At 40.9% G+C, this 22,384-nt stretch overlaps 2 protein-coding genes across 2 annotated transcripts in view; both read right to left on the bottom strand.

The window, feature by feature from the left end:
- The window catches only part of LOC119648112 (ankycorbin), a 32,982-nt gene extending 24,166 nt beyond the window's left edge, over positions 1-8,816 (bottom strand). The window contains exon 1 of the mRNA XM_038049633.1: positions 8,614-8,816. The gene's annotated coding sequence lies outside the window, so the exon portion shown is untranslated. The remainder of the gene's footprint in view (positions 1-8,613) is intronic.
- Positions 8,817-15,158: 6,342 nt separating this feature from the next.
- On the bottom strand, positions 15,159-21,735 carry LOC119648111 (structural maintenance of chromosomes protein 2). Its single transcript, XM_038049629.1, has 11 exons — positions 21,385-21,735; positions 18,857-19,168; positions 18,222-18,803; positions 18,019-18,166; positions 17,781-17,956; positions 17,477-17,728; positions 17,273-17,419; positions 17,065-17,187; positions 16,804-16,997; positions 16,600-16,748; positions 15,159-16,536 (listed from the first exon to the last, which is right to left on the bottom strand). The coding sequence occupies exons 1-11, from the start codon at positions 21,550-21,552 to the stop codon at positions 15,257-15,259; spliced, it is 3,531 nt and encodes a 1,176-aa protein (XP_037905557.1). The 5' UTR covers positions 21,553-21,735; the 3' UTR covers positions 15,159-15,256.
- Between the last annotated feature and the right edge of the window lie 649 nt (positions 21,736-22,384).

Here is a 22,384-nt window from a genome sequence, read left to right as displayed (position 1 = left end):
TCACTCCCGAAGACATGGCTTCGGAAATCAAGGCACTAACGCAGATCACACCTGTCCGCGTAACTAGGCTTTCCACCCCCTGGTCACGAGCCAATGACACAAATCTGAGCCTCTTCCGTGTGACATTTAACTCTGACGCAGAGGCCAATATAGTCACAAAAAAAGTACCCTCCTGCATCAAGGGATTAGCTGGGAGAAGCCCCGAAAAGAGGAAGTCACCCATGTTTCAATTGCCAACAATTTGGCCACGAATACGCAAACTGCGGATACGACCTCAGATGTGTGAAGTGCGCGGGCCCACACGACTCCAGGGTATGCCCCCGTTCGAATGTAGAAAACAACGCCAAAAAGAGTCGGCGGCACCCCTCAAATGTGCAAACTGTGGCCAACAGGGTCACCCTGCCAACTTCTCTAAGTGCTCCGGTCTGTTCGTGTCTCGCAGCCTAACACTCTGCCTCATGCCAACTGGACCGCCCCTCCCTCACTAACTCCGTCTTTCGCCGCAGTGGCCAGGGCTCGAGCAAGACCCGAAACACTTAGCCCCTTATCGACACATATCTTGGGGCGACTGAGTTAACGACGAAAACGGCAAAGTGCTCTTCGATTGGTTCCAGTCAGGTCCATTCCTTAGCACGGACACCGTTAACGCGGGAGTGCCATCCTTTCCTCGCGGGTCTTCCTTCGTAGACGGCTTCATAATCTCGTCCAATCTCTCAGCATGTGACACTAGCTGCTCCTCTTTAGCAGCCCACTCGGACCATCATGCCCTCAGCCTCTCTTTAGATCTACAGCAAATTCTCCCTTCACTGCACCATCCGCACAAATGCAGATCTTTCAATCTGACAAACTCGGACGATTTCCAATGCGACTTAGACAGCGTGCTGGGCCCCCCCTGGACAAATCGCTCATCCACTCTAATGTTGAGCTAGATACATACATCTGGAAAGTGAACTCTACCTTCAAAACTACAATCGACAAACACGCTCCAGTTAAAGAACCTGGTTACTACAAATATGAGTGCCTTTCCCCCTCAACCCTCCTTTTAGTCCGCGATAGAAACAGACTACTGCAGCGCAGGAAACGTTTATTTCACCGGTCACGGAACAGATGCAACGCTGACTACCGTCTCCTCTCCGAGATCATCAAAGACCTGTCCAACAAAATCAATGGAGCTATTCGGTCCGAACTGAATGAATCTTACAAGAAACTCCTCAAATCCCTCAAACCCGGTCCAAAAGTTTTCTCAGTAATTAATCGATTGCCCGGAAGAAAAAAATATACTAACTTCCAAACCCCGATAAAAATAGGTAACCTCCAGTGTCACTCCCTCGAGGAAAAAATATCCGCCTGCATAGACTATTTCAGCCACTTATTCAGAGCCAAATCGCCAGCGGACCTCATCTGGAACTCGGTGGTCGCAAATGCTGTCAGCGATAAAAGGTTGAGCTTGGAAGAGTCTTACCTTTGCCCCTTTTCTCCCAGATGTCCGGCTGATACAGTCAGAACAGGCCCGTTCGCCTCCTTCTTTACCTCCCTAGAAGAAGTCTAACTTGCAATCTCCCGGTGCAACAATAAAAAATCTTCGGGCCCCGATGGCATCTCTAACTTTGTTCTGCGGAAGTGTGCGCCTACCATCAGTGAATGTCTTGCCATCCTCATCAACAACTGCCTAAACAACGGCCACTTCCCGGTATCTTGGAAATCAGCCCTCCTCATACCTATTAGGAATAGGGATAGAGGATAGAAGGGGTGCTCGGGCGATTTAAAAAATATGAGGCCCATCTCTCTTCTTTCCAATATTGGAAAAATCTTCGAACGTATCCTACTAAGCCACCTCAATAGACACTACTCCACTATCATTCCACTTAATCAATTCAGCTTCGAAAACCTCAGATCCACCGAGCAGGCAATCATGTACCTGCAAGACCATATCCCCAATCAACTGGAAAACAGGCATTGCACCGTAGCCTGCGCCTTAGACCTCGAAAAGGTGTTTGATTCAGTTTGGATTGCTCTACAAACTAATCTAGTCCAATTGCCCCCTCCCCTTATTCAGAATCCCCGCAGACTTCATCTCCAACAGAACTTGCCACGTGCGTTTCGATGGACTACGCTCCAGCGACTTCCCGGTAAACTCGGGAGTCCCTCAGGGATCTATTCTAGGCCCCAAATTTTTTAACATCTTCCCCCACGATATTCCCCTCCCTCGACAACGGCAACTCAGGCAGCCCTTCTCCCGCCCTCTTCCCCCAACGACAATGATCCTCCCGCGTCAGGAGGGATCCTCTTCGCTGATGACACCATCCTATATGCGAGTGGTCTCAGGCCCTCAATAGCCTTCCTCTCGCTCAATATCCTAACCAATAGGGTCATCGCTTATTTCAACCGGCGGACCTTCACCGTTAATTCCCTTAAGTCTGAGGTTATTTGCTTCAGAAACCCCAGTGGGAAGTGCCACTGACGCACAGTGCCAGAAAACAAAAACCTGCATTTACGCATTGCTAACCACACACTCAAGCCGAAATCAAATATTAAATACCTGGGTATCTCCCTCAACAACAAACTCAAATCCAACCCTCACGTCAGATCTGCTATCGCCAAGGCCTCTAAGGCCTCAGCTGCCTTAAAAAACCTCCTCTCATCCCGAGCCCTGTTCCCTGCCACCAAAACCCTTTTATACAAAACACTCATTCGTCCAATCCTGACCTACGGTTTCCCAGCATGGGCTACCATGTCACCGAACGTAGCAGAAGTCCTCCAACGTTTTGAAAGGACGATACTCAGGAAATGCACGACCAAATACAGAAGGCCAAACCTAAAAGTTCACCAAAACTCTCTTCTGTACGACCTTTCCGGGGTTTGCCCCATAATTCCGCACATGATCAAGTTGTCGCGCGTCAGATTGAAACAGTGGCTGTCCCACCCTAACCCGCTGATAAAAGATCTCGCTAAACGCAATGCACTGTTACTCGAGCAGAGGTACTACGTCAGGGCTGACTCTCCTCTCGGACAGTAACTCTCCTCTCAACCATCACGCCTCCCCTCCCTCCTTCATCGCCTCCTTTTATCAAAGCCCCTCCCCGGACTTCCACAGACGCTAAACGCGTAAGTCCAATGTTCTGGCAGTCAATCCCCGCGCAGGTGTAAATCACCTTCTATTATTTTTCTTTACTTAGTCCAGATTAAGACAATAGACACTAATTAGCCTGTATAATATGTAATACCTCCAAGCATTAACTTCTTTCCTAAATTAAGGTCCCTCCTTCTACCAATTAAGCCCCACAATACATGCCCCGCAATCCCACAGTCCTTTTCATCCCTCCCGCCTTGGGTCGCTGTCCTCGCACAGGTCCAAATCGAGTAAAAGGTAGCCCTTTCTCAGAATGCTAACACCACTGAGAAAGGAGGATTTCACGGCAAACGGTGTCCAGACCCGGAGCTTTGTTATCTCCTATTCTAGCGCAGATCTCCAGCAGCTCGTCACTGGTGACTGGCGGTATTGCCGTGTCGTTCAGAGATCGCTGGAAGCTGTATATGCCCTACTCTTGCTGAGGGAATAACCCCTGGGTAATTTTTAACAAGAGTGAAGGGCACGTGATCTACGGAAATGTTCGGACTCTTAATCGCCCCATCACGATTCTACAGGCGCTCCCTCGCGGGTTTACATCTGCTTCTGAACAGAGCACCTTGAAGGATTTCCTTCCTTTCCGCTCCGTTGGATGGCAAGCTTGAGGGTTTTACGGGCTTCCTTATAGGCGCGCTCTTTTTGCCCTTGGTCAATTCTGCCTACCGCTCTCTGAGCCGCTCTTCTGGCTCGGTGGCAGGCCAGTTCAGCATTCCACCAGTAGTCTGTCTGTCTGTCTGTCCGTCACATGCATCTTTCTCGGAGACACCAAATTTGGTAGAAAGCTGGAAACTTGAACGCTCACGCATACAGTGAGTTTCATCCTTTTACAACGAATTCAGGCAAAAGGGGGGTGTCAATTTTTTTTTCATCAAATATAGTCATGAGGGGTATCAAATTAAAGGTCTCGGTTAGTACTTCTCGAAGCCTGTCTTGGTTTTGACATTTGTTGGAAAGGTGGGGAGTGCGGGGGGTTGAAAGGGTATTCTCAGAAACTACCAAACCGAAAAATCTGAAAAAAATCAGGAGGCTGCCGCTATATGGTACCTGGGCTCCGAAATACCTTCCATACTGATATCTGTACAAATAAAGTTAATAATAGTATATTACTATAATTTTTAGTAATTGGCTGCAAAACCCCCCTTAAGTTCATGCTAGTAGCACGAAATTTCGCAACAATATAGGGTACAACATAGAGCATGATCTTACCAAAATCGGTAAATCGGAAAGCGCACTATTACTAACAAACTTATAATACGTCAAAGTTGTCGCTTCTTTGCAAATGCAAGACAATATCATCGGAAAGTGGATATTCTCACATAATATAGGCATATATTACGTGCTACGTACTAAGAAATACACAAAACCTTTCGTACCTGAAGCGTCCAGCTTCATAGTTAAACTCCTCCAGTTTCAATTTCTATCTTTGCAATTTGCAATTCGGTTCTTTCAAATTAGCCAGCCAAGTTAGCGGTTTATGATCAGCTTTAATCGTAAATTTCCTTTCGTATAAATATGGCATCCTACCCACTGCGTTAATTATGATCACTGAGAGATTCTTCAATTTAAATTAGACAAAAACTTCACTTATCTTGACAACTTTTTTATTAATTTTGGTTATTTAATTTGTACAATAACAACGGACGACGCGTTTGTGGACCAGAATGAGAAATAGGACTCGCTCCTCTGAAGCTTTATTATATATGTACTTTCTAAATTGTTTACATTTTCCATTGAATCTTTCTTACCATCATATTTCTATTGAATCATTTCTATCCATCGTCTTCTATTCTGAATCAAATTGTTTATATGAAAATCAATTAAGATTTGAAAATCAATTAGTAGGTAAAGATCAATTAAGATATGACAAATTAATAAGTATGCCATTAGCATTCCATTAATAATTGTTTAAATAAAAACTTAGAACGATGGTTCAAACATTTTGATTTTCAGCTTCAGAAGTGTATGAGACTATTTATTTATTTATCATAGAATTCGATTCTGTGACTCAATATTATAAAGAAGTACCCAATCAAATAAAAATCTGTACATTCCCCTGAAAATAAAAACAAGTCGGGAAACCGGAAGCTGGACGCTTCAGGTACGAAAGGTTTTGTGCATTTCTTAGTACGTAGCACGTAATATATGCATATACAATATTATGTGAGAATATCCACTTTCGGATAATATTGACATTTATAGCCTTGAATTTGCAAAGAAGCGACAACTTTGACGTATTATAACTTTGTTAGCAATAGTGCGATTTCCACCAAACTTGGTAACATCATGCTCCATGTTACACCCTATACTGTTGCGAAATTTCGTGGACTTAAGGGGGGGTTTGCAGCGAATTACTAAAAATTATAGTAATATGCTATTATTAACTTTATTTGTGCAGATATCAGTGTGGAAGGTATTTCGGAGCCAAGGCACCATATAGTGGCAGCCTCTTGATTTTTTTCAGATTTTTCGGATGGGTAGTTTCTGAGAATGGCCCCCGTAAAGGAATGGTCACTTTCAACCCCCCGCACTCCCCACCTTTCCAACAAATGTCAAAACTAAGACACTAAGTACTAACTGAGACCTTTAATTTGATACCCCACATGACTATATTTGATGAAAAAAAAAATTACACCCCCCTTTTGCATGTATGGGGACCCCCCCTTAAATTCGACGTAAGAGGATGTAACTCACTGTATGCGTGAGCGTTCACAGTTCCCACCTTTTTACCAAATTTGGTGTCAATCGCTGTAACTGTTTCCGAGAAAAATGCGTGTGACGGACAGACAGACAGACGGACAGACAGACAGACGGTAAACCGATTTTAATAAGGTTTTGTGTTTACACAAAACCTTAATAATAATATATTTTTAACGCCGTATATTACTACATTTTGTGGGCTCAACCGGGATTTACAGTGAATTGGCGGATTTTTATTGTACGAAGCTAAAAAGAAGGTCGTGTTTAAGGTGGAAACGATTACGGGCCCCAAATTGCTTAGTCGAACTGAGAAGCGCGCAGAGTAGTAACAATGATTGACGAAGTTACCGACAATACTGCAAGTGGTGTCAGCGCTGTAGAGTTTGATGAGGACCGAATCGCGCGGATGAAAGTTGCTGAGTGTGAGTTAGTGGAACGTTTACGAGCGGCACTTCTGGTCGAACGAGAACGTGTTGAAGACATCGATCATTTATCGACGTAGAGCTACTCAACAGTGTACGTTATTAACATTCAAGGACGTCGAGGTAACACTGAAGAAATTGAATGGTGACGATCACACTGATGTGTGACGATGGTTAAGGAAATTCGAAGAAATGGATGAACTGTGCGGGTGGAACGACGTGCAGAAAGTTGCGTATGCCAAGTGGTTATGAGAAGGGTCCGCGGAATTGTTCTGATAAAGGAACTGCTTTTACGTCCAAAGACATTAAAAAGCCTTGTATGGAGGAAAATACTCAAAATTCACTCATTATGATTGGAGTGCCACGCGAGAAAAGCCATACCATAGTACTCCTATTAACGAAACTGTCGTCTCTAACGCCCCAAAAGTGTTATAAACATGCGCACATTGTTCAACGATACCTGAATACTACCCCAAGTCGCTGTATACAGCACCACTCAATTTGAGGACGATCGGGAAGAGTTACGAAAGGAAGCTAAAAAGCCGATTGAAAAAACACAGGAAGAAAATCGTCAAGGATTCAATAAAAGGTGAAATTTGGAAAATTTGGAAAGATCTTTTTGATTTCTTTTTTATAATTTTATCAGAGATTATTATGAAATGAAATACATTTCATATTACACAAAGATTTGTTCAAAAAACATTCTAGATGTTTATTTTTTGCAGGGTTTTCGATTTTTTATATGCTGCAAGTGGAGACTAAGGTTAGCCGCACTGACTGTTTTGGATGAAAAAAAATAATTTTCGTATTGGTTTTCAATCAATACTTGGTCCATTTGCCTCTGGCATCATGTAAAATGATGATTCGGCGCGGAGGACCGTCATACAGTGATCGGATTTTGTCATGAGGGATGTTTGCCCAGGCCAGTCTGATAGCTTCTTTGAGTTTATCTTTATTGCTGTATTGCCGGCCATTTTCATAAACTTTTCGTGCCAAAATCGACCATACGTTCTCGATAATGTTCATATCTGGTGACTTCGATGGCCAATTGTCAAAACGCCGTATGCCACATTACTCCAAATAAGCCAAAGTTGATCTGGTCAAATGTATTGTTGCATTGTCTTGCTGAAATTTCCAGTTCAGACCGGCACATTCGAAGTCATACGCTGGAAAATGAGGGCTATCATCTGCTGATAATGCACAGCATTCATTCTGGTCGAAATGATTGACAGAGGCATGTTTTTTAAATAGCCAATAGCACCCCATACCATTTCTGAGCCACCGCCGGATTGACGCTTACTGAAAATTTTTTCTTTAGTACGTAAAGCGAGCCAATAGGCAAAACCATCTGAGCCATCCAAATTAAACTTTTTTTCGTCGGAAAAAAAATATTCTGCCATTCTTTTGTCCAATGAATGTGATCCAGGACGAACTTCTCACGGCCATCAATATTGTCGAAAGTTAACATAGGCTTGCGCATCATTTTTTTGTAACTCAAGTAGCTGCAACTACCTAAAATCTTTTGAGTACGTCGAACACCAATGAGTAAATTATTTTCCAAATTGATATCACGAGCAGACATGTTGCTGTTGGCTGCAGATCGTATCAAATGTCGTTTTTGGGCTGGAGATATGTCGTTGGTTGGCCTGTCACGTAATTTTCTCAATTTTCCAGAAAATTTCGACCAGCTTTTTCACTCCGATTAATTTCTTTTGCAGTTTTCCGGTTTGACATGTTCATATAGTCTTTAAGTGTCGCAATTGTCGCTTTTTCCGTTTCGATCAGTGGTTTTCCATGACCCATGGTGATTCGCTTGAATTACAAACAACAAGTGCGTGAGAAATCACACAAAGTGTTGAGAGAATGTGCATAACGGTAAATCAAGTCTAAACAAACATAAACATGCATTGTTTATTTTGCTCAAAACAGTGAGTGCAGCTAGCATTAGTTCGCACTTGCAGCATGTGAAAAATCAAAAAAACTTGCAAAAAATCAACACCTAGAATTTTTTTTAAACAAATCTTGTTGTAATATGAATTGAAATAATCTCTAATAAAATTATAAAAAAAAGAAACCTTAAAAATCTTTATTTTTTCTCAAAATCTTGGAAAATGTAAGTGCGGCTAACCTTAGTACGTGCACTGTAAAAATCTGCACATTTTGCTATAAATAATAATAATAATATATTTTTAAAACTAAAACTACATACATATGTGTGTCTGTCTCGACTGATTGACGTTGATATACAAACAACCAAAAAATAAGATGTTCACTTGCTTTTTAGTGTTTAGATGAGCCTACTTTATATGAGAATAACGTTATACATTTCTTAAACCGAAACTATAATAAGCATATGCGGTGACGTACTTGCAATGCTGCCATGAGAATTGAATGTGACCATCTATATTGAACGTACGTCCTGAAATCTTCCCATCCGATAGTTTCGTTAAACTTCCGTTAAGCACAGACAATTCAGCAACAACCGAATTCAGCATAAGAAATGTTAAACAGATGTCGTAGACAATGTCATTCGAAATTTTTTTTTTGCGAAATGATTCAAGCAAGTGAGAAGTGAGACGTTCCAAACGTCAACTCGAAATGACAAGCATTCAAACGAGTCAATGCCATTCTTGATTGGGAATGAGTTTTGACAGATCTCTAAGCTACCTTTGTTTAAATTTTGACATTGTAATCTGCCTATTATAGTTCCGGCTTTGGAGTGCAAACAATTCATATCAAATATAATACTATTCAGTGGTTTGAATATTTGATAATGACAGACGGTATGTCTATGAAATTGGTAATTATCTTTTTCTTCTTCTTTAGCCTTTGTCCGGTTCTGAAACACGGTTAGTTCGTAATTGGTAATTAACACATTTAGTAAATGGTTTTCAACTCAAACCGTTTTAAACAAATTTGGTTTGCAGGTAGCAAGAATACTTTCGTCGTACTCTCGTATAGTGTATTTCACATTATTGGCTTCAATGTCGTGATGGTATTTTCTGATGTTTTATTGTAGAATGCAGTAAATTTTCACGTAGGCGACAAATTTGACGCTAAAACATTGTTAATTGTAGTAGAATTCATATCAAACTTCATTACACTGCGTTTTACAATTTAGTAACAGCAAAAAATAAAAATCGTATATGGCTACCATTCCTCACAAAACGTACCTAACCCAACAACGCTTTGTATACACCGAGCCAATCCCACATACCGAACTCGTTTCAGCAGTTTGTAACGTAATGGAATGATTTGTGGTGTAGGGTTCTCGTTTCAGCAGTTGGTAATGTAATGGCATAATTTGTAGTGTAGAGTTCTCATATGTGTGTCTCCAATTGGTAATGAGTGTATACTAATTGAAAAGTACTACTATAGCTTTGTTGATTTCTCGAGGCTTTTAAATCCCCATCCAGCGTATCAAGCCACCGTTGTTTAGGCCTGCCTTTTGGTCGTTTACCATCGTTAGCACGAATTGCGTGACCATACCATCGAAGACGCCTCTATCGCAATTTTGCCACGATCGATGCAACCCCATAACGATAGCGGATATCCTCATTTCGGATGTGATCAAAACGTGTTACACCACTAGTCCAACGCAACATCTTCCTCTCCATTACCGCAAGACGCCGTTCATTTATAGTCGTTCTTTTATAGTCGGCCAACACTCAGAACTACAGAGGGCGATGTGACGTTGATACGTCAATCACAAAGAACACCAGTAGTGGTACGCAGGTTGGTCCAGGTTGTGTTAATATGTGAAGTAATTTCATAACGCATTCTCCATTGACTGATAGCGTTGATCCGAGGTATTTAAATTGCTCAATTCTGGGCAGATCACTGCCGCTGACAGTGATTCAATCAAAAATTCAGTTTTGTTTAGATTCAATCTGAGACCGTGTTGAATGAAGTGATCATTCCAGTTTTGGACAAGTTGCTCAAGATCATTTTTGCTATCAGATGCTAGGAAAACATTATCTGCATAAAGCAGTGTGTAGGGCGCTGGGCGTTGGATATCCCATGTGACGGTGTCCATAACAAGAACAAAGAGGAGTGGTGAGAGCGCGTTTCCTTGATGAACACCAACAGAGACGCAAAGCGGTTTTGATACACTCGCCATACTTCGAACTTTACTTTTCGGATCGTGGTAAAGCAATTGAATCCAGCGCACGAGTTTTTTTGGTAGTGTTGTCGTAAAGCATACCAAATGAGTTCGTGTAGCACACGGTCAAACGCTTTCTCTAGATCCAGAAAGGCAATGTAAAGAGGGCGATGCTTTTCACGATGTTTCTCCATGAGTAACCGCGCAGCGTATATTGCGTCAGTAGTTCCGCAGTTTTTGACAAATCCGGCTCGATTCACTGTTATTTCAACGATTTCGCGAATACGGTTGTCAAGAATGCCTTCAAAAACCTTCATGGTATGGGAAAGTAATCGGATCGGACGGTAATTTGAACATTCTGCTGGACTACCTTTTTTTTTCATATTGGAACAGTGGTACTTTCTTACCAGTCAGATGGCGTTCTTCCTTCCTGAATAACCCGATTAAAAAATTCACTGAGCCACAGTGTTGGGTCCCAGCTCTTGGCTTTGCAGAGCTCAGATGCGATGTCGTCAAGTCCTGTGGCTTTCCCCGATTTCATTCGTTTTATTATCTCCTCGACTTCAGTCGCGCTGACATTTGGAACTGGTCCAAATATCAGCAATGATTGTGGAAGTGGAGAATGAGCAAATTCGTTGAAATCTGCTCGAAGTATTCTCGCCATCTATCCGTTGCGGCTGGACGGTTAGTAAGCAAAGTACCGTTTTTGTCATTAACACAACAGAAGTGTTCGATATCCTGTGTACGTTGGTTACGGCTTCTGGCAAGTCGATAGAGATCTCTCTCGCCATCCCGAGTGTCCAGTTTATCGTAAAGATTTGTGTAATGGTTCGCTCGAGTGACAGCGACTGCTTTCTTTGCTTCCCGGTTAGCATTCTTATAAATTCGCCAATTAGTAGGCATTTTATCGTCGAGAAATTTGTGGTAGAGGCGTTTCTTTTCACGGACCTTCATTTCAACATCATCATTCTAAAGCCAAGTATCTTGGTTGATGTACCGCTTACCCGGCTTGGTGACCCCGAGGGTTGCAGAGACCGCTTTGTGGATCATGTCTTTCATTTGGTTCCACGATTCTTCCACATTCGTATTGGTCGATAATCGTAACATATGAGTGAGATTGTTTCTTCTTTCTTTTCACCAAATCGCCACCATTTAATGCGCCGCGTGCCAGTGCATTCCTCACTCTGTTTTATCGGTTACTTATAGGGAACGGCTTTGCAATCAATGACAGTGGTAAAATGTCGGCGTCTTATGAGAATATAGTCGATTTGCGTTTTACTGCTCCCACTATAAAATGTAGGAAGATGAGACAATCGCATTAGGTCGACCTGTCTGTGGTGCGTACGTGGTGAAGAAGTTAATAGTGCGATCAGCTGATATAATGGTGAGCTTCAACCAAAATAGAGAAGTTTATAATCATTTTTACCGTGTTCACGTTCAATGTCGCAGCTTTTAGCACCAGACCATCGGGTTTCTTGCAGAGTGCAGATATCAACGCGCCTTTTCCGAAGGGCTCTTGCCAGTTCCTCGGTCTTCCTTATTTGGGTGCCAACATTTAGCGTGCAGACACGTATTTGTTTTGCTGTCATAACGTCGTCCATGCGTCAAGAACCCTTGCCCATTTCTCGACAGGACCGGGGCCCGTCCTGCCCCGTCGACTGAGGTAGACGCCCTGGCATTTCTCCGAGGCTTGTGACTCAATCTAGTCATCACGTTTGTAACTGTATGCATTTTCTTGGTCGGCCACGGGGACGTGTCACCGAGAGAGATCAGGGAGAATTTAGCATAGTGAAATAACTCCAACTATACTCTTTTTATCTCTTTCCCTGATCTCAGCATTTTATTTTTGTTTTACTGAGAATAGTACAAAGTACGTTGTCTCAAACACTCCTCACTTACCTGGGCTTAGGACCAGCATACTATGTCAATAGCATGGCGGAGTTAAATTTCTCAAATATAATAATAAGTTATTATTTACTTTATTTGAGCAGATATCGGAATGGGTTGTATTTTGTTTCACTTTTTGGGGCACACATTTTGCGTCCTCACTCCCCTGCATTCCACCCAATATCCGAAGTAAGAACAAAGTGTTAATTGAAACTTGGATCATTTTCGAAAAGTACTAATTGAGCCGTTTCATTTGATACCCCACACGGCCCTATTCTGTGAAAAAAAAACAGTCTTAATCCTCCCTTTCGCACCCCCTTCCTTTCCATTAAAGACAACACAAGATGATGCAACTCATTGCACGTGTAGCGCTTCGCACACCACATATTCTCACCAAATTTCATTACATCAACAACAAGTCTTGCAAAACCAAGACCTTCTGGCAACATAAATGGCTAATCTTACTCGCAATGGTCTCCAATGAAAACTATTTGGGCTCGCATATTCTCCCTCCTTTTAATGAAATTTCTATTCCAGGCCGCGAGAAAACTCCGGGCGTTGGGGAATCCACTCTTTTCCTTTTCCTCGTGATGAGTCCTGAGCCAACTTGAAACTTGCGTTACCACCAAAAATGATAAATCTTCTGAGCCAGGCAATATACCCAACAAGTCGGGAAACTGGAAGCTAAACACTTCAGGGATGATAGGTTTCGTGTTTTCTTATGCAAGGAACTTTCAGCGCATGATAGCTCCAACTGTACATAGTTAAAAATTCAATAGTGCACTTTTCAAGAGTCTTTTACACAAATAATTTGACTTGGGAAGTACTATATCGATAATAAATAATACGCTTCACAGTTCAACGTTATTAGCAAGTGCGAAGAAGTTCACTTAACACAGATACAAACAAGTGGACCTAGCGGAAGCTGGGCACTTCAGATACAAAGGTTTATGTTTTCATTTTCTCATCTAGGCATTTATGATTAGCTAGAAAAAACTATCTTAACTTGTTTCAAGCCGACTTTTTCTGTAATCTACATAATTTTTCTGTGTTGTTTCGATGAAAGTGAGTTTTTGTATCACTTTGAAACCAACATGGTCATAATATATATAATATAATAATGGTCATAATATGTGGAACGGGGTGGCACGTGCTGGAGCTGAGGACCGGGGTTCTTGATTCACAAATATTATCTCCCTGTCAGGATACTGAGAATTTCTGACCTGCCTTGACTCAATAGTCAAACATATACTAATTTACTCTAGTAGAGACGTGAAGTCTCAAGGCGGGATAATACCGAAATTTTCTTTCCCAAGGGAGATGAATTGCCTGGTGTGTGGAGGGATTGACGGGGAAAGACTAGCCCCGAGTTGTTGCCCCTTCATGGACGCTCGATTACATGGTGGCCCTGCCCTGCCCACTTCGGACTATAGCATGGGTTGTAATGATAACCCCTTTCTGCATCTCCATGTATAGCCCGGCCCTTAGATCGAGCATTTTCAACGCTTCATGTAGGAGTAATCTTGTCGCTGAAATTACCACTGGGGCTACTTCGATCTTTTGTAGTCTTCAAATCTGCTTGATATCGTCCGTCAAGGGGTCGTATATCCAATCCAACGTCTACATCGATTATGAAGCACCCTTTTTCTTCCATAAGAAGCAAAACTGGTTTGGGTCTATTCTAATTAACACTGCAATCGGTGGCAATTCTGTGATTCCACAGTAGTTTGACCAGATCATTTTCCAAGATTTTCTGTGGAATAAACCTATAATAAGGATGGTAGGTTGCCACTAAGTTATACTTCAACGCAAGGTTTTGATGGAGAATCTTCCAGACGGATTTATGGCGATTCACAGTTGCATAATCTACAACTGGAGTTGATGATTGAGGAGTCGTAAAGAATGTACCGTTTTTAATTTTTTGTTGGGAGCGAAGCATCCTAAACTGACTTTAGGAATGCTTCGGTCTCATAAAATAGTACACCGTTAGTCAACCATTTGTTGGAGGCTTCGATGTCAATGCCTGGCAACAACACATTTTTGATATGACTTCCGTGAAAGGGTTTCCACATGTCGATCTTCTGTTGGACTGAAGTAACCTTTCACATCTGCTTTTCAAGTTCAAAGGAGACAATTTATCATCTGCCATGACGGTAGTCTGATGTAATCGGCTAGAGGATTGTTTCTCGAAGAAAAACTCACGAAGAGAATGCACTTGATTATAGTGCAATATTTTTAAATCAAGTACCCCCTGATGACGTGGGATAGTGACCCACAATTCTTCGACAACTCTATTGGGTATGTTGTTGTTTGCAAGAACTTCCCTTACCCGTCTATTGACAGATTCTAAATCTGTATTACTCCACTGTATAACACCGAAAGCATGTAGAAGGATAGGATTGGCGAAGATGTTGATTGCAACGATTTTATTTTTCCTGAACATCTCTGTTTTCAGGACAAGGTCCACACGTCGTTCAAAGTCCCTCAGCAAATTAGATTTAATTATTGCCACAGCGGGTGTTGTTGCTTGCAATATGCTCAGGTATTTGATCGACGCATCAAAAGACGTCTCACATCCAAAATTTACTGCAGTATTGTTCGTCCAATTGCACTATCTGGCCGATTTTCAAATATAATGAACGCCGTCTCAGAGTAATGGAGACAAAGGTATTGCGTTGGATCAATGGCGTAGCACGCTATGATCACATCCGAGATAAAGACACCCGCCATCACAAGGCCATGCGATTAGCCTGAGCATCAAAGTCAGTGGGAAACGACCGGCTTCACACGCTAGATGGTGATTTGAGTCTCTCGACTCCACTCGAGTATTTGATTAACAACGCCACATGGCGAATTGTAGCTTCATAGATAAAGAAATATATGTATGTGAACGATACAAATCTTTTGTGTGATAAAAGAATCATTGATAGGCTCTAATATTTATTTTTCGGATGAAACGTGAATAGAACTTACAAAATTCATATTTACAATCAGTAATTTATGATGGATCTTTATTTTTTCCTACTTAGTTGACCTGACATTTACAGTGCGGACTACACTCGAAACACCTTCCTCAAACTTTGTGCGAAATAATACATTTGCATTATTAAACATTCCATCCTTCAAAGATACTATAATAAATTGTGAGTTTTTAAAATGTGCTTTTAACATGTTGCCAATATTTTGGGTGTGGGACATATCCAAAGCTGCGTCGACTTCGTCAAGAATATAAATTGGTGCCGGAGAAAATTTGAGCATAGCTAGAACCAGTGATAGTGCAACTAATGAACGTTGGCCGCCACTCAATTCACCCAGCGATTCTTTCCATACGTTGTTGAAGCCCACCCGAATTTGCAAGCCATGCAAAGCGTTGTTTTGGTAAACTGGTTGCAGTTGTGCCTGTGCTCCTGGCAACAGTGTGCTGAAGATGCTACTGAAATTATCATTCACACTTCGCCACGCCTTTTCTACCTTTTCTACTTTCTTTTCATCCATTTTTTTTATTATGTATTTCAGTTTTTCCTTATCTTCCTCCACAATTTTCTTACGACGCATCGCCTCTGAATACTGTTCTTCTTCACGATCCAGGAGCATTAATGCCCGCGTATTTATATTTCGTTCCATTTTCTCTTTTTGCTCTTGCATTTTACTCAATTTACGTCCAGCTTCAATTGGGTCTTGCTTAGAGTAGTCATAGCGAGTATTCTTTATTCCGAAGAATTCTTTATCTTCCTTAATCCAGGTATATTTTTCCTCCAAACTTTCAATGCGGCTAAATGCGTCCTTGTTATCATTCCGAACTTTTGTTATTTCATTTTCTTTCTTTTTAATTTCTAATTCTAACTCTTGAATTTGCTTTTCCCATTTATCCTTTTGTAACGAATGAGATTTCAATTCTTTGTTTTGGGCATTAATTTTATCTTTTTGACTTTTTATCTCCATTTTCATTCCCGCCATTTCAGCAGCCATCTTCTTTGCGCTATCTTTCAACTGCTCTAGGTTTTCCTCTAGATTACTCACGTTCCCCGATATTTCATCTAGCTGGCTTTTTGAATTGGTTATGCTTTTTTTGATTTCTTCAATCTCCAACTGTAGGGTTTCGTATTCCTGTTCTCGTTTCTTCCAGTTCGATTTACTCTCCTCACTTTTCTTTTTCGCCGCCTTCATAGCGTTTTGAGCAGCTTTCAATTCTCGTTCCCGAAAACCTTTGGCATCTGCTAATTTCGCTTCAATGTCCTTGATCTTCCGCCTGGCGGTATTTTCTTTTTCCTGTGCTGCACTCAAAGTTTCCTGCAAGTTGCCTAAAATTGTTTATTTCGTTGTTAACCAGACAATCTCTGCAATCAATATCGTTCAAAATTTACCAATCTTTGATTCTAAATCTTGAATTTCCTGCTGATTCTGCTGGAAAACTGTCAGTGCTAAGCGCTGCGAACAAGCATTCAGTTCAAATTGTTTTAAATCTAACTTGCTCTTGATAGCGTTATATTTTTCAGCCACATTTCGGATAGATCTAGATCGACACAAGAAATCAAAGCCAAGAATAGAAAAAAAATTAGCGAACATACCCAATTTCTTTCTCTATTTGATGCAACTCGTTCTCCTTTGCTTTTTTTGCCTCATCGAGATTCCTTATTTCTTCTAGTTCCAGTAAAATATTAGCCCCAACTGGCGCAGCACCACCCGAAAGTGTTCCCTCGGGATCTACTACGTCGCCATCAAGCGTAACTGATCGACACATAATGTTGGGATGATACGTTACCTGGAACAGCGGAAAATTAGCTTCTCCCTTCTCAACAATGGCAAAAAAAATTATCGTTGATTTTTACCTGCTTTGCAATGTTTAAATCTTTGCAAATGAATGCCCGACCAAACACGTATTTCATAACCGGCTCGTAGAAGGGATTATACTCGATCAACGACAAAGCACTAGCTGCATTTTCTTCCCCAACCTAAATGAATAGAAGGTGGATATGAAAATAACTCGAAACAGACACTCAGAACAAATTGATTTTTTATTCACTTTTTCGAACTTACCAATCTTTGTGCAAGTTTCACAGTGCTGGGATTAATCGTAGATACCGATAATTTGTTCATGGGAATTAGAGTCACCCGGCGAGCAAGTTCACCCTTTTGTAATATCTTTTTACTTGTCACATCATCTTCAGTCACGAAACTGTACAGCTATAAGGTTAAAAGTTTAATGTGGAACTGCACAATTGAATAAAAAAGCCAACTTACATCACCTCCAGCACACATCATTAACGCCAAGGAATCTTGCGGCCTTCTCACCCGAAACAACTTTCCTACCATACCATGGACTTTGTTCCGATTGAAATTTGGCTCTGGATCTTTGTAGTGTAAATCGTAACGAAAAGCATTTTTCTGGTCTAGTTGAGATTTCAGGCGGCGAATTTCTTGTGTTAAAATGGCATGCCGTTCTTGAAGTGCCTCGAGGCGTCCTTCTTCGTAGGGCAACCGCGACAACTCCGCCTACAATACAAATCTATTACATTGCTTCAGGATTCATAGAAGTTTGCTTTACCTGAAGTTGCTTTATGTTAGCTGACATTTGGTCCTGTAAGTTTTTATCTTTTAAGTAATCTGCATCTTTTGTCTGACTTTCACTTTTCTTTTGATTCAGCGTTTTTTTACTGTGTTTTAATTCCATGTCATTTTGTTTAATGGAGGTTTGCGCCTCAATTAAATGTTGCTTAGCGGCTGCAAAATAATTCATTTTCTAAACTAATGTTCCCGAGTTATCAGCAAGTTAATGTAATTACTCATTAATTGGTCTTGCAACGAAGCTGCCTCGCCCTCCTCATTCGTCGATAATCCTTGAGTAATCGCTTCAAACCTTTTTTGAGCATCGGCATATGCTTTAGCGTCTTCTTCATCCGCATCTTTTAATTTTTGGAACATATCTTTGAACTAAGCAACCAATCCATTTTACTCACTTTGTCTGAATTAAATGTTACAATCTTACCTTCTCCATTTGATTTTCCTTTGACACTAACGTTTTTTCATCATCGCGTATTGATTGTGTCAAATTTTTGATTTTCCTTTTCTCCTGGTCGATTGTTCCTTGAGCAGCTTTAATATTTCCCGTAGCGCTGGCGTCACCTTTCGTCTTCTCCTCCAGCAATTTTTCCAATTGCTTTAGTTTACCACCGCTGTCTTCATCTATTTGCTGTTGGATTTCCTTTATTGTCTCCACTGCCTTCACAATCATTTCCTTATTTTTACAGATTTGCTCTTTATTACCTTCTATAATAGAAGTAAGGTTCGATATGTTCTTTTCTGTCGCTTCTAAGGATTCTTTCTGCTTCAAATATTTGAACGAAATATGGATTCGTGTCAAGTATTCTATATCGCGACAGATCTTCTGAAATTCTACAAAAGCAGCTCTTTCTGTCCGCAATTTCTCCAACTTTGGTTCAACTTCTTCAGTAAGCAGCGTATTCGTTTCTCGAAGTTTGGCATCTTTCTTTTCGATAACTTTAGTGGTAATCTCCCGTTTCGACTCATAAAGACTTGTTCCAGCTGCCTCTTCGATCATAGAAAGAACCTAAAGCAAAGTATGGTAAGTCTCTCTCATAATTTCCAGATCAGTGCACTTACCTCTTGCGGTTTCATATTCAAAACTTTCGTAATCCGACCTTGCATAATCAGGAAATTAGGATTGTTTACGTTCAATTGTACTGAACAAAACAGGTCCGTTACTTTCTTATTCTGTACATTTTTTCCATTGATAAGATATTTTCCTTTTTTTCCCACGTCTATTTGTCGGGTCACTGATATCTCCCTGCACTTCTCATACCCTAAGGGGCATTGATTAGGATCCGTGTTGTCAAACAACAGCGTTACGGTGGCTTTAGTTATTCCTGCTTGTCCGCTTTTAAAAATTAATTCTTGCAAATTTGTAGCTCTCACCTGTTAATGAGGAAAACAAGAAAAAACACATTTTGATATTCGAGGGAAATAAACGCCAATATTTTAGTTTAAACTCATCAATTGAAATAGAATGTATGGCGTTGTTATGAACCGACAGTAATTTGACTATTTCAAATGATTCCGAATATAGTTAAAGTACTAGCAAATTCATGAAATCGAAATAGTGAAACTATTATTAAATTTAACTCTCATCAATGTGTATTTACTCTTAATATGTGCTTCGCAAAATTTGCACCATATGAAGTTATTTTACCCACGCGCAGGATAAGATATTGCCTTATTCCGCTTGTTACAATGCTCAGAAGATATAACATAGTTCGCAATGGAGTTGTAGCCTTTTTTAAATCAACACGTCTAGGACATTCTGGTCCATACACCGACGAGATTCTTCGTTTGAGATCCTGTTGGACCGGAGATCCCGCTGACACGATGAGAGCATGTAGATAGGAAGAGTTCAATGATTCTACTCGTTGTCCAGCTTCAACAGAGGTTGATGCTGTGAACAACGAGTAAAAGCAGGCATAACAGGCAATCGAAGACAATTAATGACGTCTTTCGACACCAGTGTCAGCGTTCACATTTTGCACACAACTGAAAGGTGGTTCTTAAATCGGCTGAGGCAGTTCTAAAGGGTCGATTGGTAGACCTGTTGAAACTCAACTAATCTTGTGGTATGCTTTGTGCCGAACGAGGTACCAATAATACTGTTGGAAGTTCGAATAATTCACAAACCAACCCAAGAGATCATATGTTCAGATCACTTATCATGATCACAGGGATCACACGCATGCAGCTGTGTTCGCTTTGTAAAAAGGTGTCCAATTAAATAAATAAATACAAAATTGATCATTAAGGCGCTTGCCATGGTCGATAGATACAGGATAAGAAAAGAATACCTTAACCCAACGCAACTAAATTGAGATGTTGGATAATAGCGAAATACATTGGCAGATTTTACTGGAAGTTGGAACTTCTGCTGTCGTGTTTAACCAAATTCGCCAAAATCTGATTTACCTGTAAAAAATAAGGCAAACGTCGGAGATAAGGAACTTGTAAGGAATATAAGAAGCGCTAAATACCGAAATGCAATAGAAATATGTCACAGCCTTAAACATATTGACAAATTGAAAATACCCTCACAAACTGTTGTTGCTAGCAGTGGTTGGCGTTTGCGAAAAAAAAAATAAAACCTCCGCTGCAGATGACTGCGAAATGGCTACATGGTTAGATGACACCCAAATAAACCGCTTTGGATCGGATGGCCGCGAATTGATGTAGAGGAATCATGGAGGGAAAAGACAACCTCAACAAGTACAGCCCACATTGAAGTTCAAATGAGGCTCAATCATACCAATGCTCTGCAGGGTACAGCAAAATCGACCACCAAATGGCCCCAGCAATACGAAACAAAAACTTTAGACTGGTCTCTGCCAATATCCAGACCTAATCCCAACGAACACCTCCAGACCCTTTTAAAAAGGACAGTCGCAGAAAGTCAGGGAGACAAACCGAATCTCGACCAAATGTGCATGCATTCTGGAGCGCGATACTACAGCAAATTTGTGAAAACCTAGTTCTTAGTATGACTATGAGAATCCAGGAGGCACTGGATACCAGAGGAGTGTATATAAAATATTAGCTTTACTTTTCCCACTTAGTCGAATAAAGTCACAAAATTGATCACGCTAGAAATTGCATAAGTATGTTTTTTTTTCTTACCCTGAAGAAATTTATTTAAATAATTTTCCTGCTTTTGTCCCCTTCTAGTTTATAGTTTGAATAAAATGAATATTTGAAGAAAATATCGAAAGGTTACAGGCTCGTTTGCTGTTATAGGCAAGGTGACAAGTATAGCATTAAGTATGATGACAATGACCGAAAGAGGGAAGTCGACTCAGTTGGATCATATCAAGGAGGATTTTCCCCCGGGCCCGCATTCTTTTCGTGCAGATCAAAATAGCTCTCCAATTAAACTCCAATGAAAACCAAGAGGGAGCCAGCACAATTTTCACCCCGATCCAGTTTTCCTGCATGATATTCGCATGGACCTGGATTTTTTTTCCTACCGCGCTCATATAAAATTAATCTTCTCGAATGCCATGGCTCTATGAGTAAAACAAGTTCTGTTTTTAACAAAATAGTTGATTTTCCTGCCTCTCGCACTGTTAAACTTAATAATCGTATTATTTACTTACGTGAACTAAATTCGTGATGCCAAGCACAAAACATATAGAGTCCAATATATTGGACTTGCCAGTTCCATTGAGACCGGTAATTGCTGTGAACTCTGGGTCGAATCCGTGCACTTCTGTCCGGCGACCATACGATTTAAAGCCATCGAGTATTACTGACTTTATGTACATTGCGACGAACACAAATTCAACTAATGTAGAACGAGGGGGCAGACAAACGGTGAACCCATTCGAAGCACCGCTTCCACTAATTACGATAAACAAGCAACCGTTGACAATTTGACAAGCGTCAACTTTCAATTTTACCGCGACACAACCACTGAACTATGTTTTGGTTTATACAATTAATGGTGCTTTCGAACGGTTTGATTTTATTACACAAGGGGATTCAGATTTCAGATTTATTTATTGAGCAAAGAAAAGAAATACATGTGCCGTACAAAAAAATAGCCTAAAATTTCAGGCGTGACTAATTAAGTATGTAACGCTAACCTACAGTCTAGCCGATTACATGCTATAAAGTGAAAAGGGGTGCATGTCAATGCTCATTTAACATAGCATGTGCTTAAACCTAAGAATAATTTATAACTTACAACTAAACGAACATAACACAAAATAGTACTCCGTACTGGAAAACGAGAAAATGGGAGTTTTGATGAACAGGATTGAGCGACGGATTTGGAGTAAAGCGCAGTCCTTTCTCTATGGTGATAGCAAACTGAGGAAGGGCTACCTTTTACTCAATTTGGACCTGACCAACGGCGGGAGGGATGAAGAGGACTATGGAATTGCGGGGCATGTGTTGTGCAGCGTAATTTGTAGAAGGAGGGACCTTAATTTAGGGGAGAAGTTTGCAGATATTATATATTGTACATACTAATTAATGTTGATCGAATAATGAAAGGTGATCTACACCTGCGCGAGGATTGACTGCCGGAACACTGGACCTACGCGGTTAGCCTCTCTGAAAGCCTGGCGAGGAGCTTTGATAAAAGGAGGGGAT

The sequence above is a fragment of the Hermetia illucens genome, chromosome 2 (genome assembly GCF_905115235.1).
Source record: "Hermetia illucens chromosome 2, iHerIll2.2.curated.20191125, whole genome shotgun sequence".
Taxonomy (NCBI): domain Eukaryota; kingdom Metazoa; phylum Arthropoda; class Insecta; order Diptera; family Stratiomyidae; genus Hermetia; species Hermetia illucens.
This window is presented reverse-complemented; position numbering and strand designations above follow the sequence as displayed.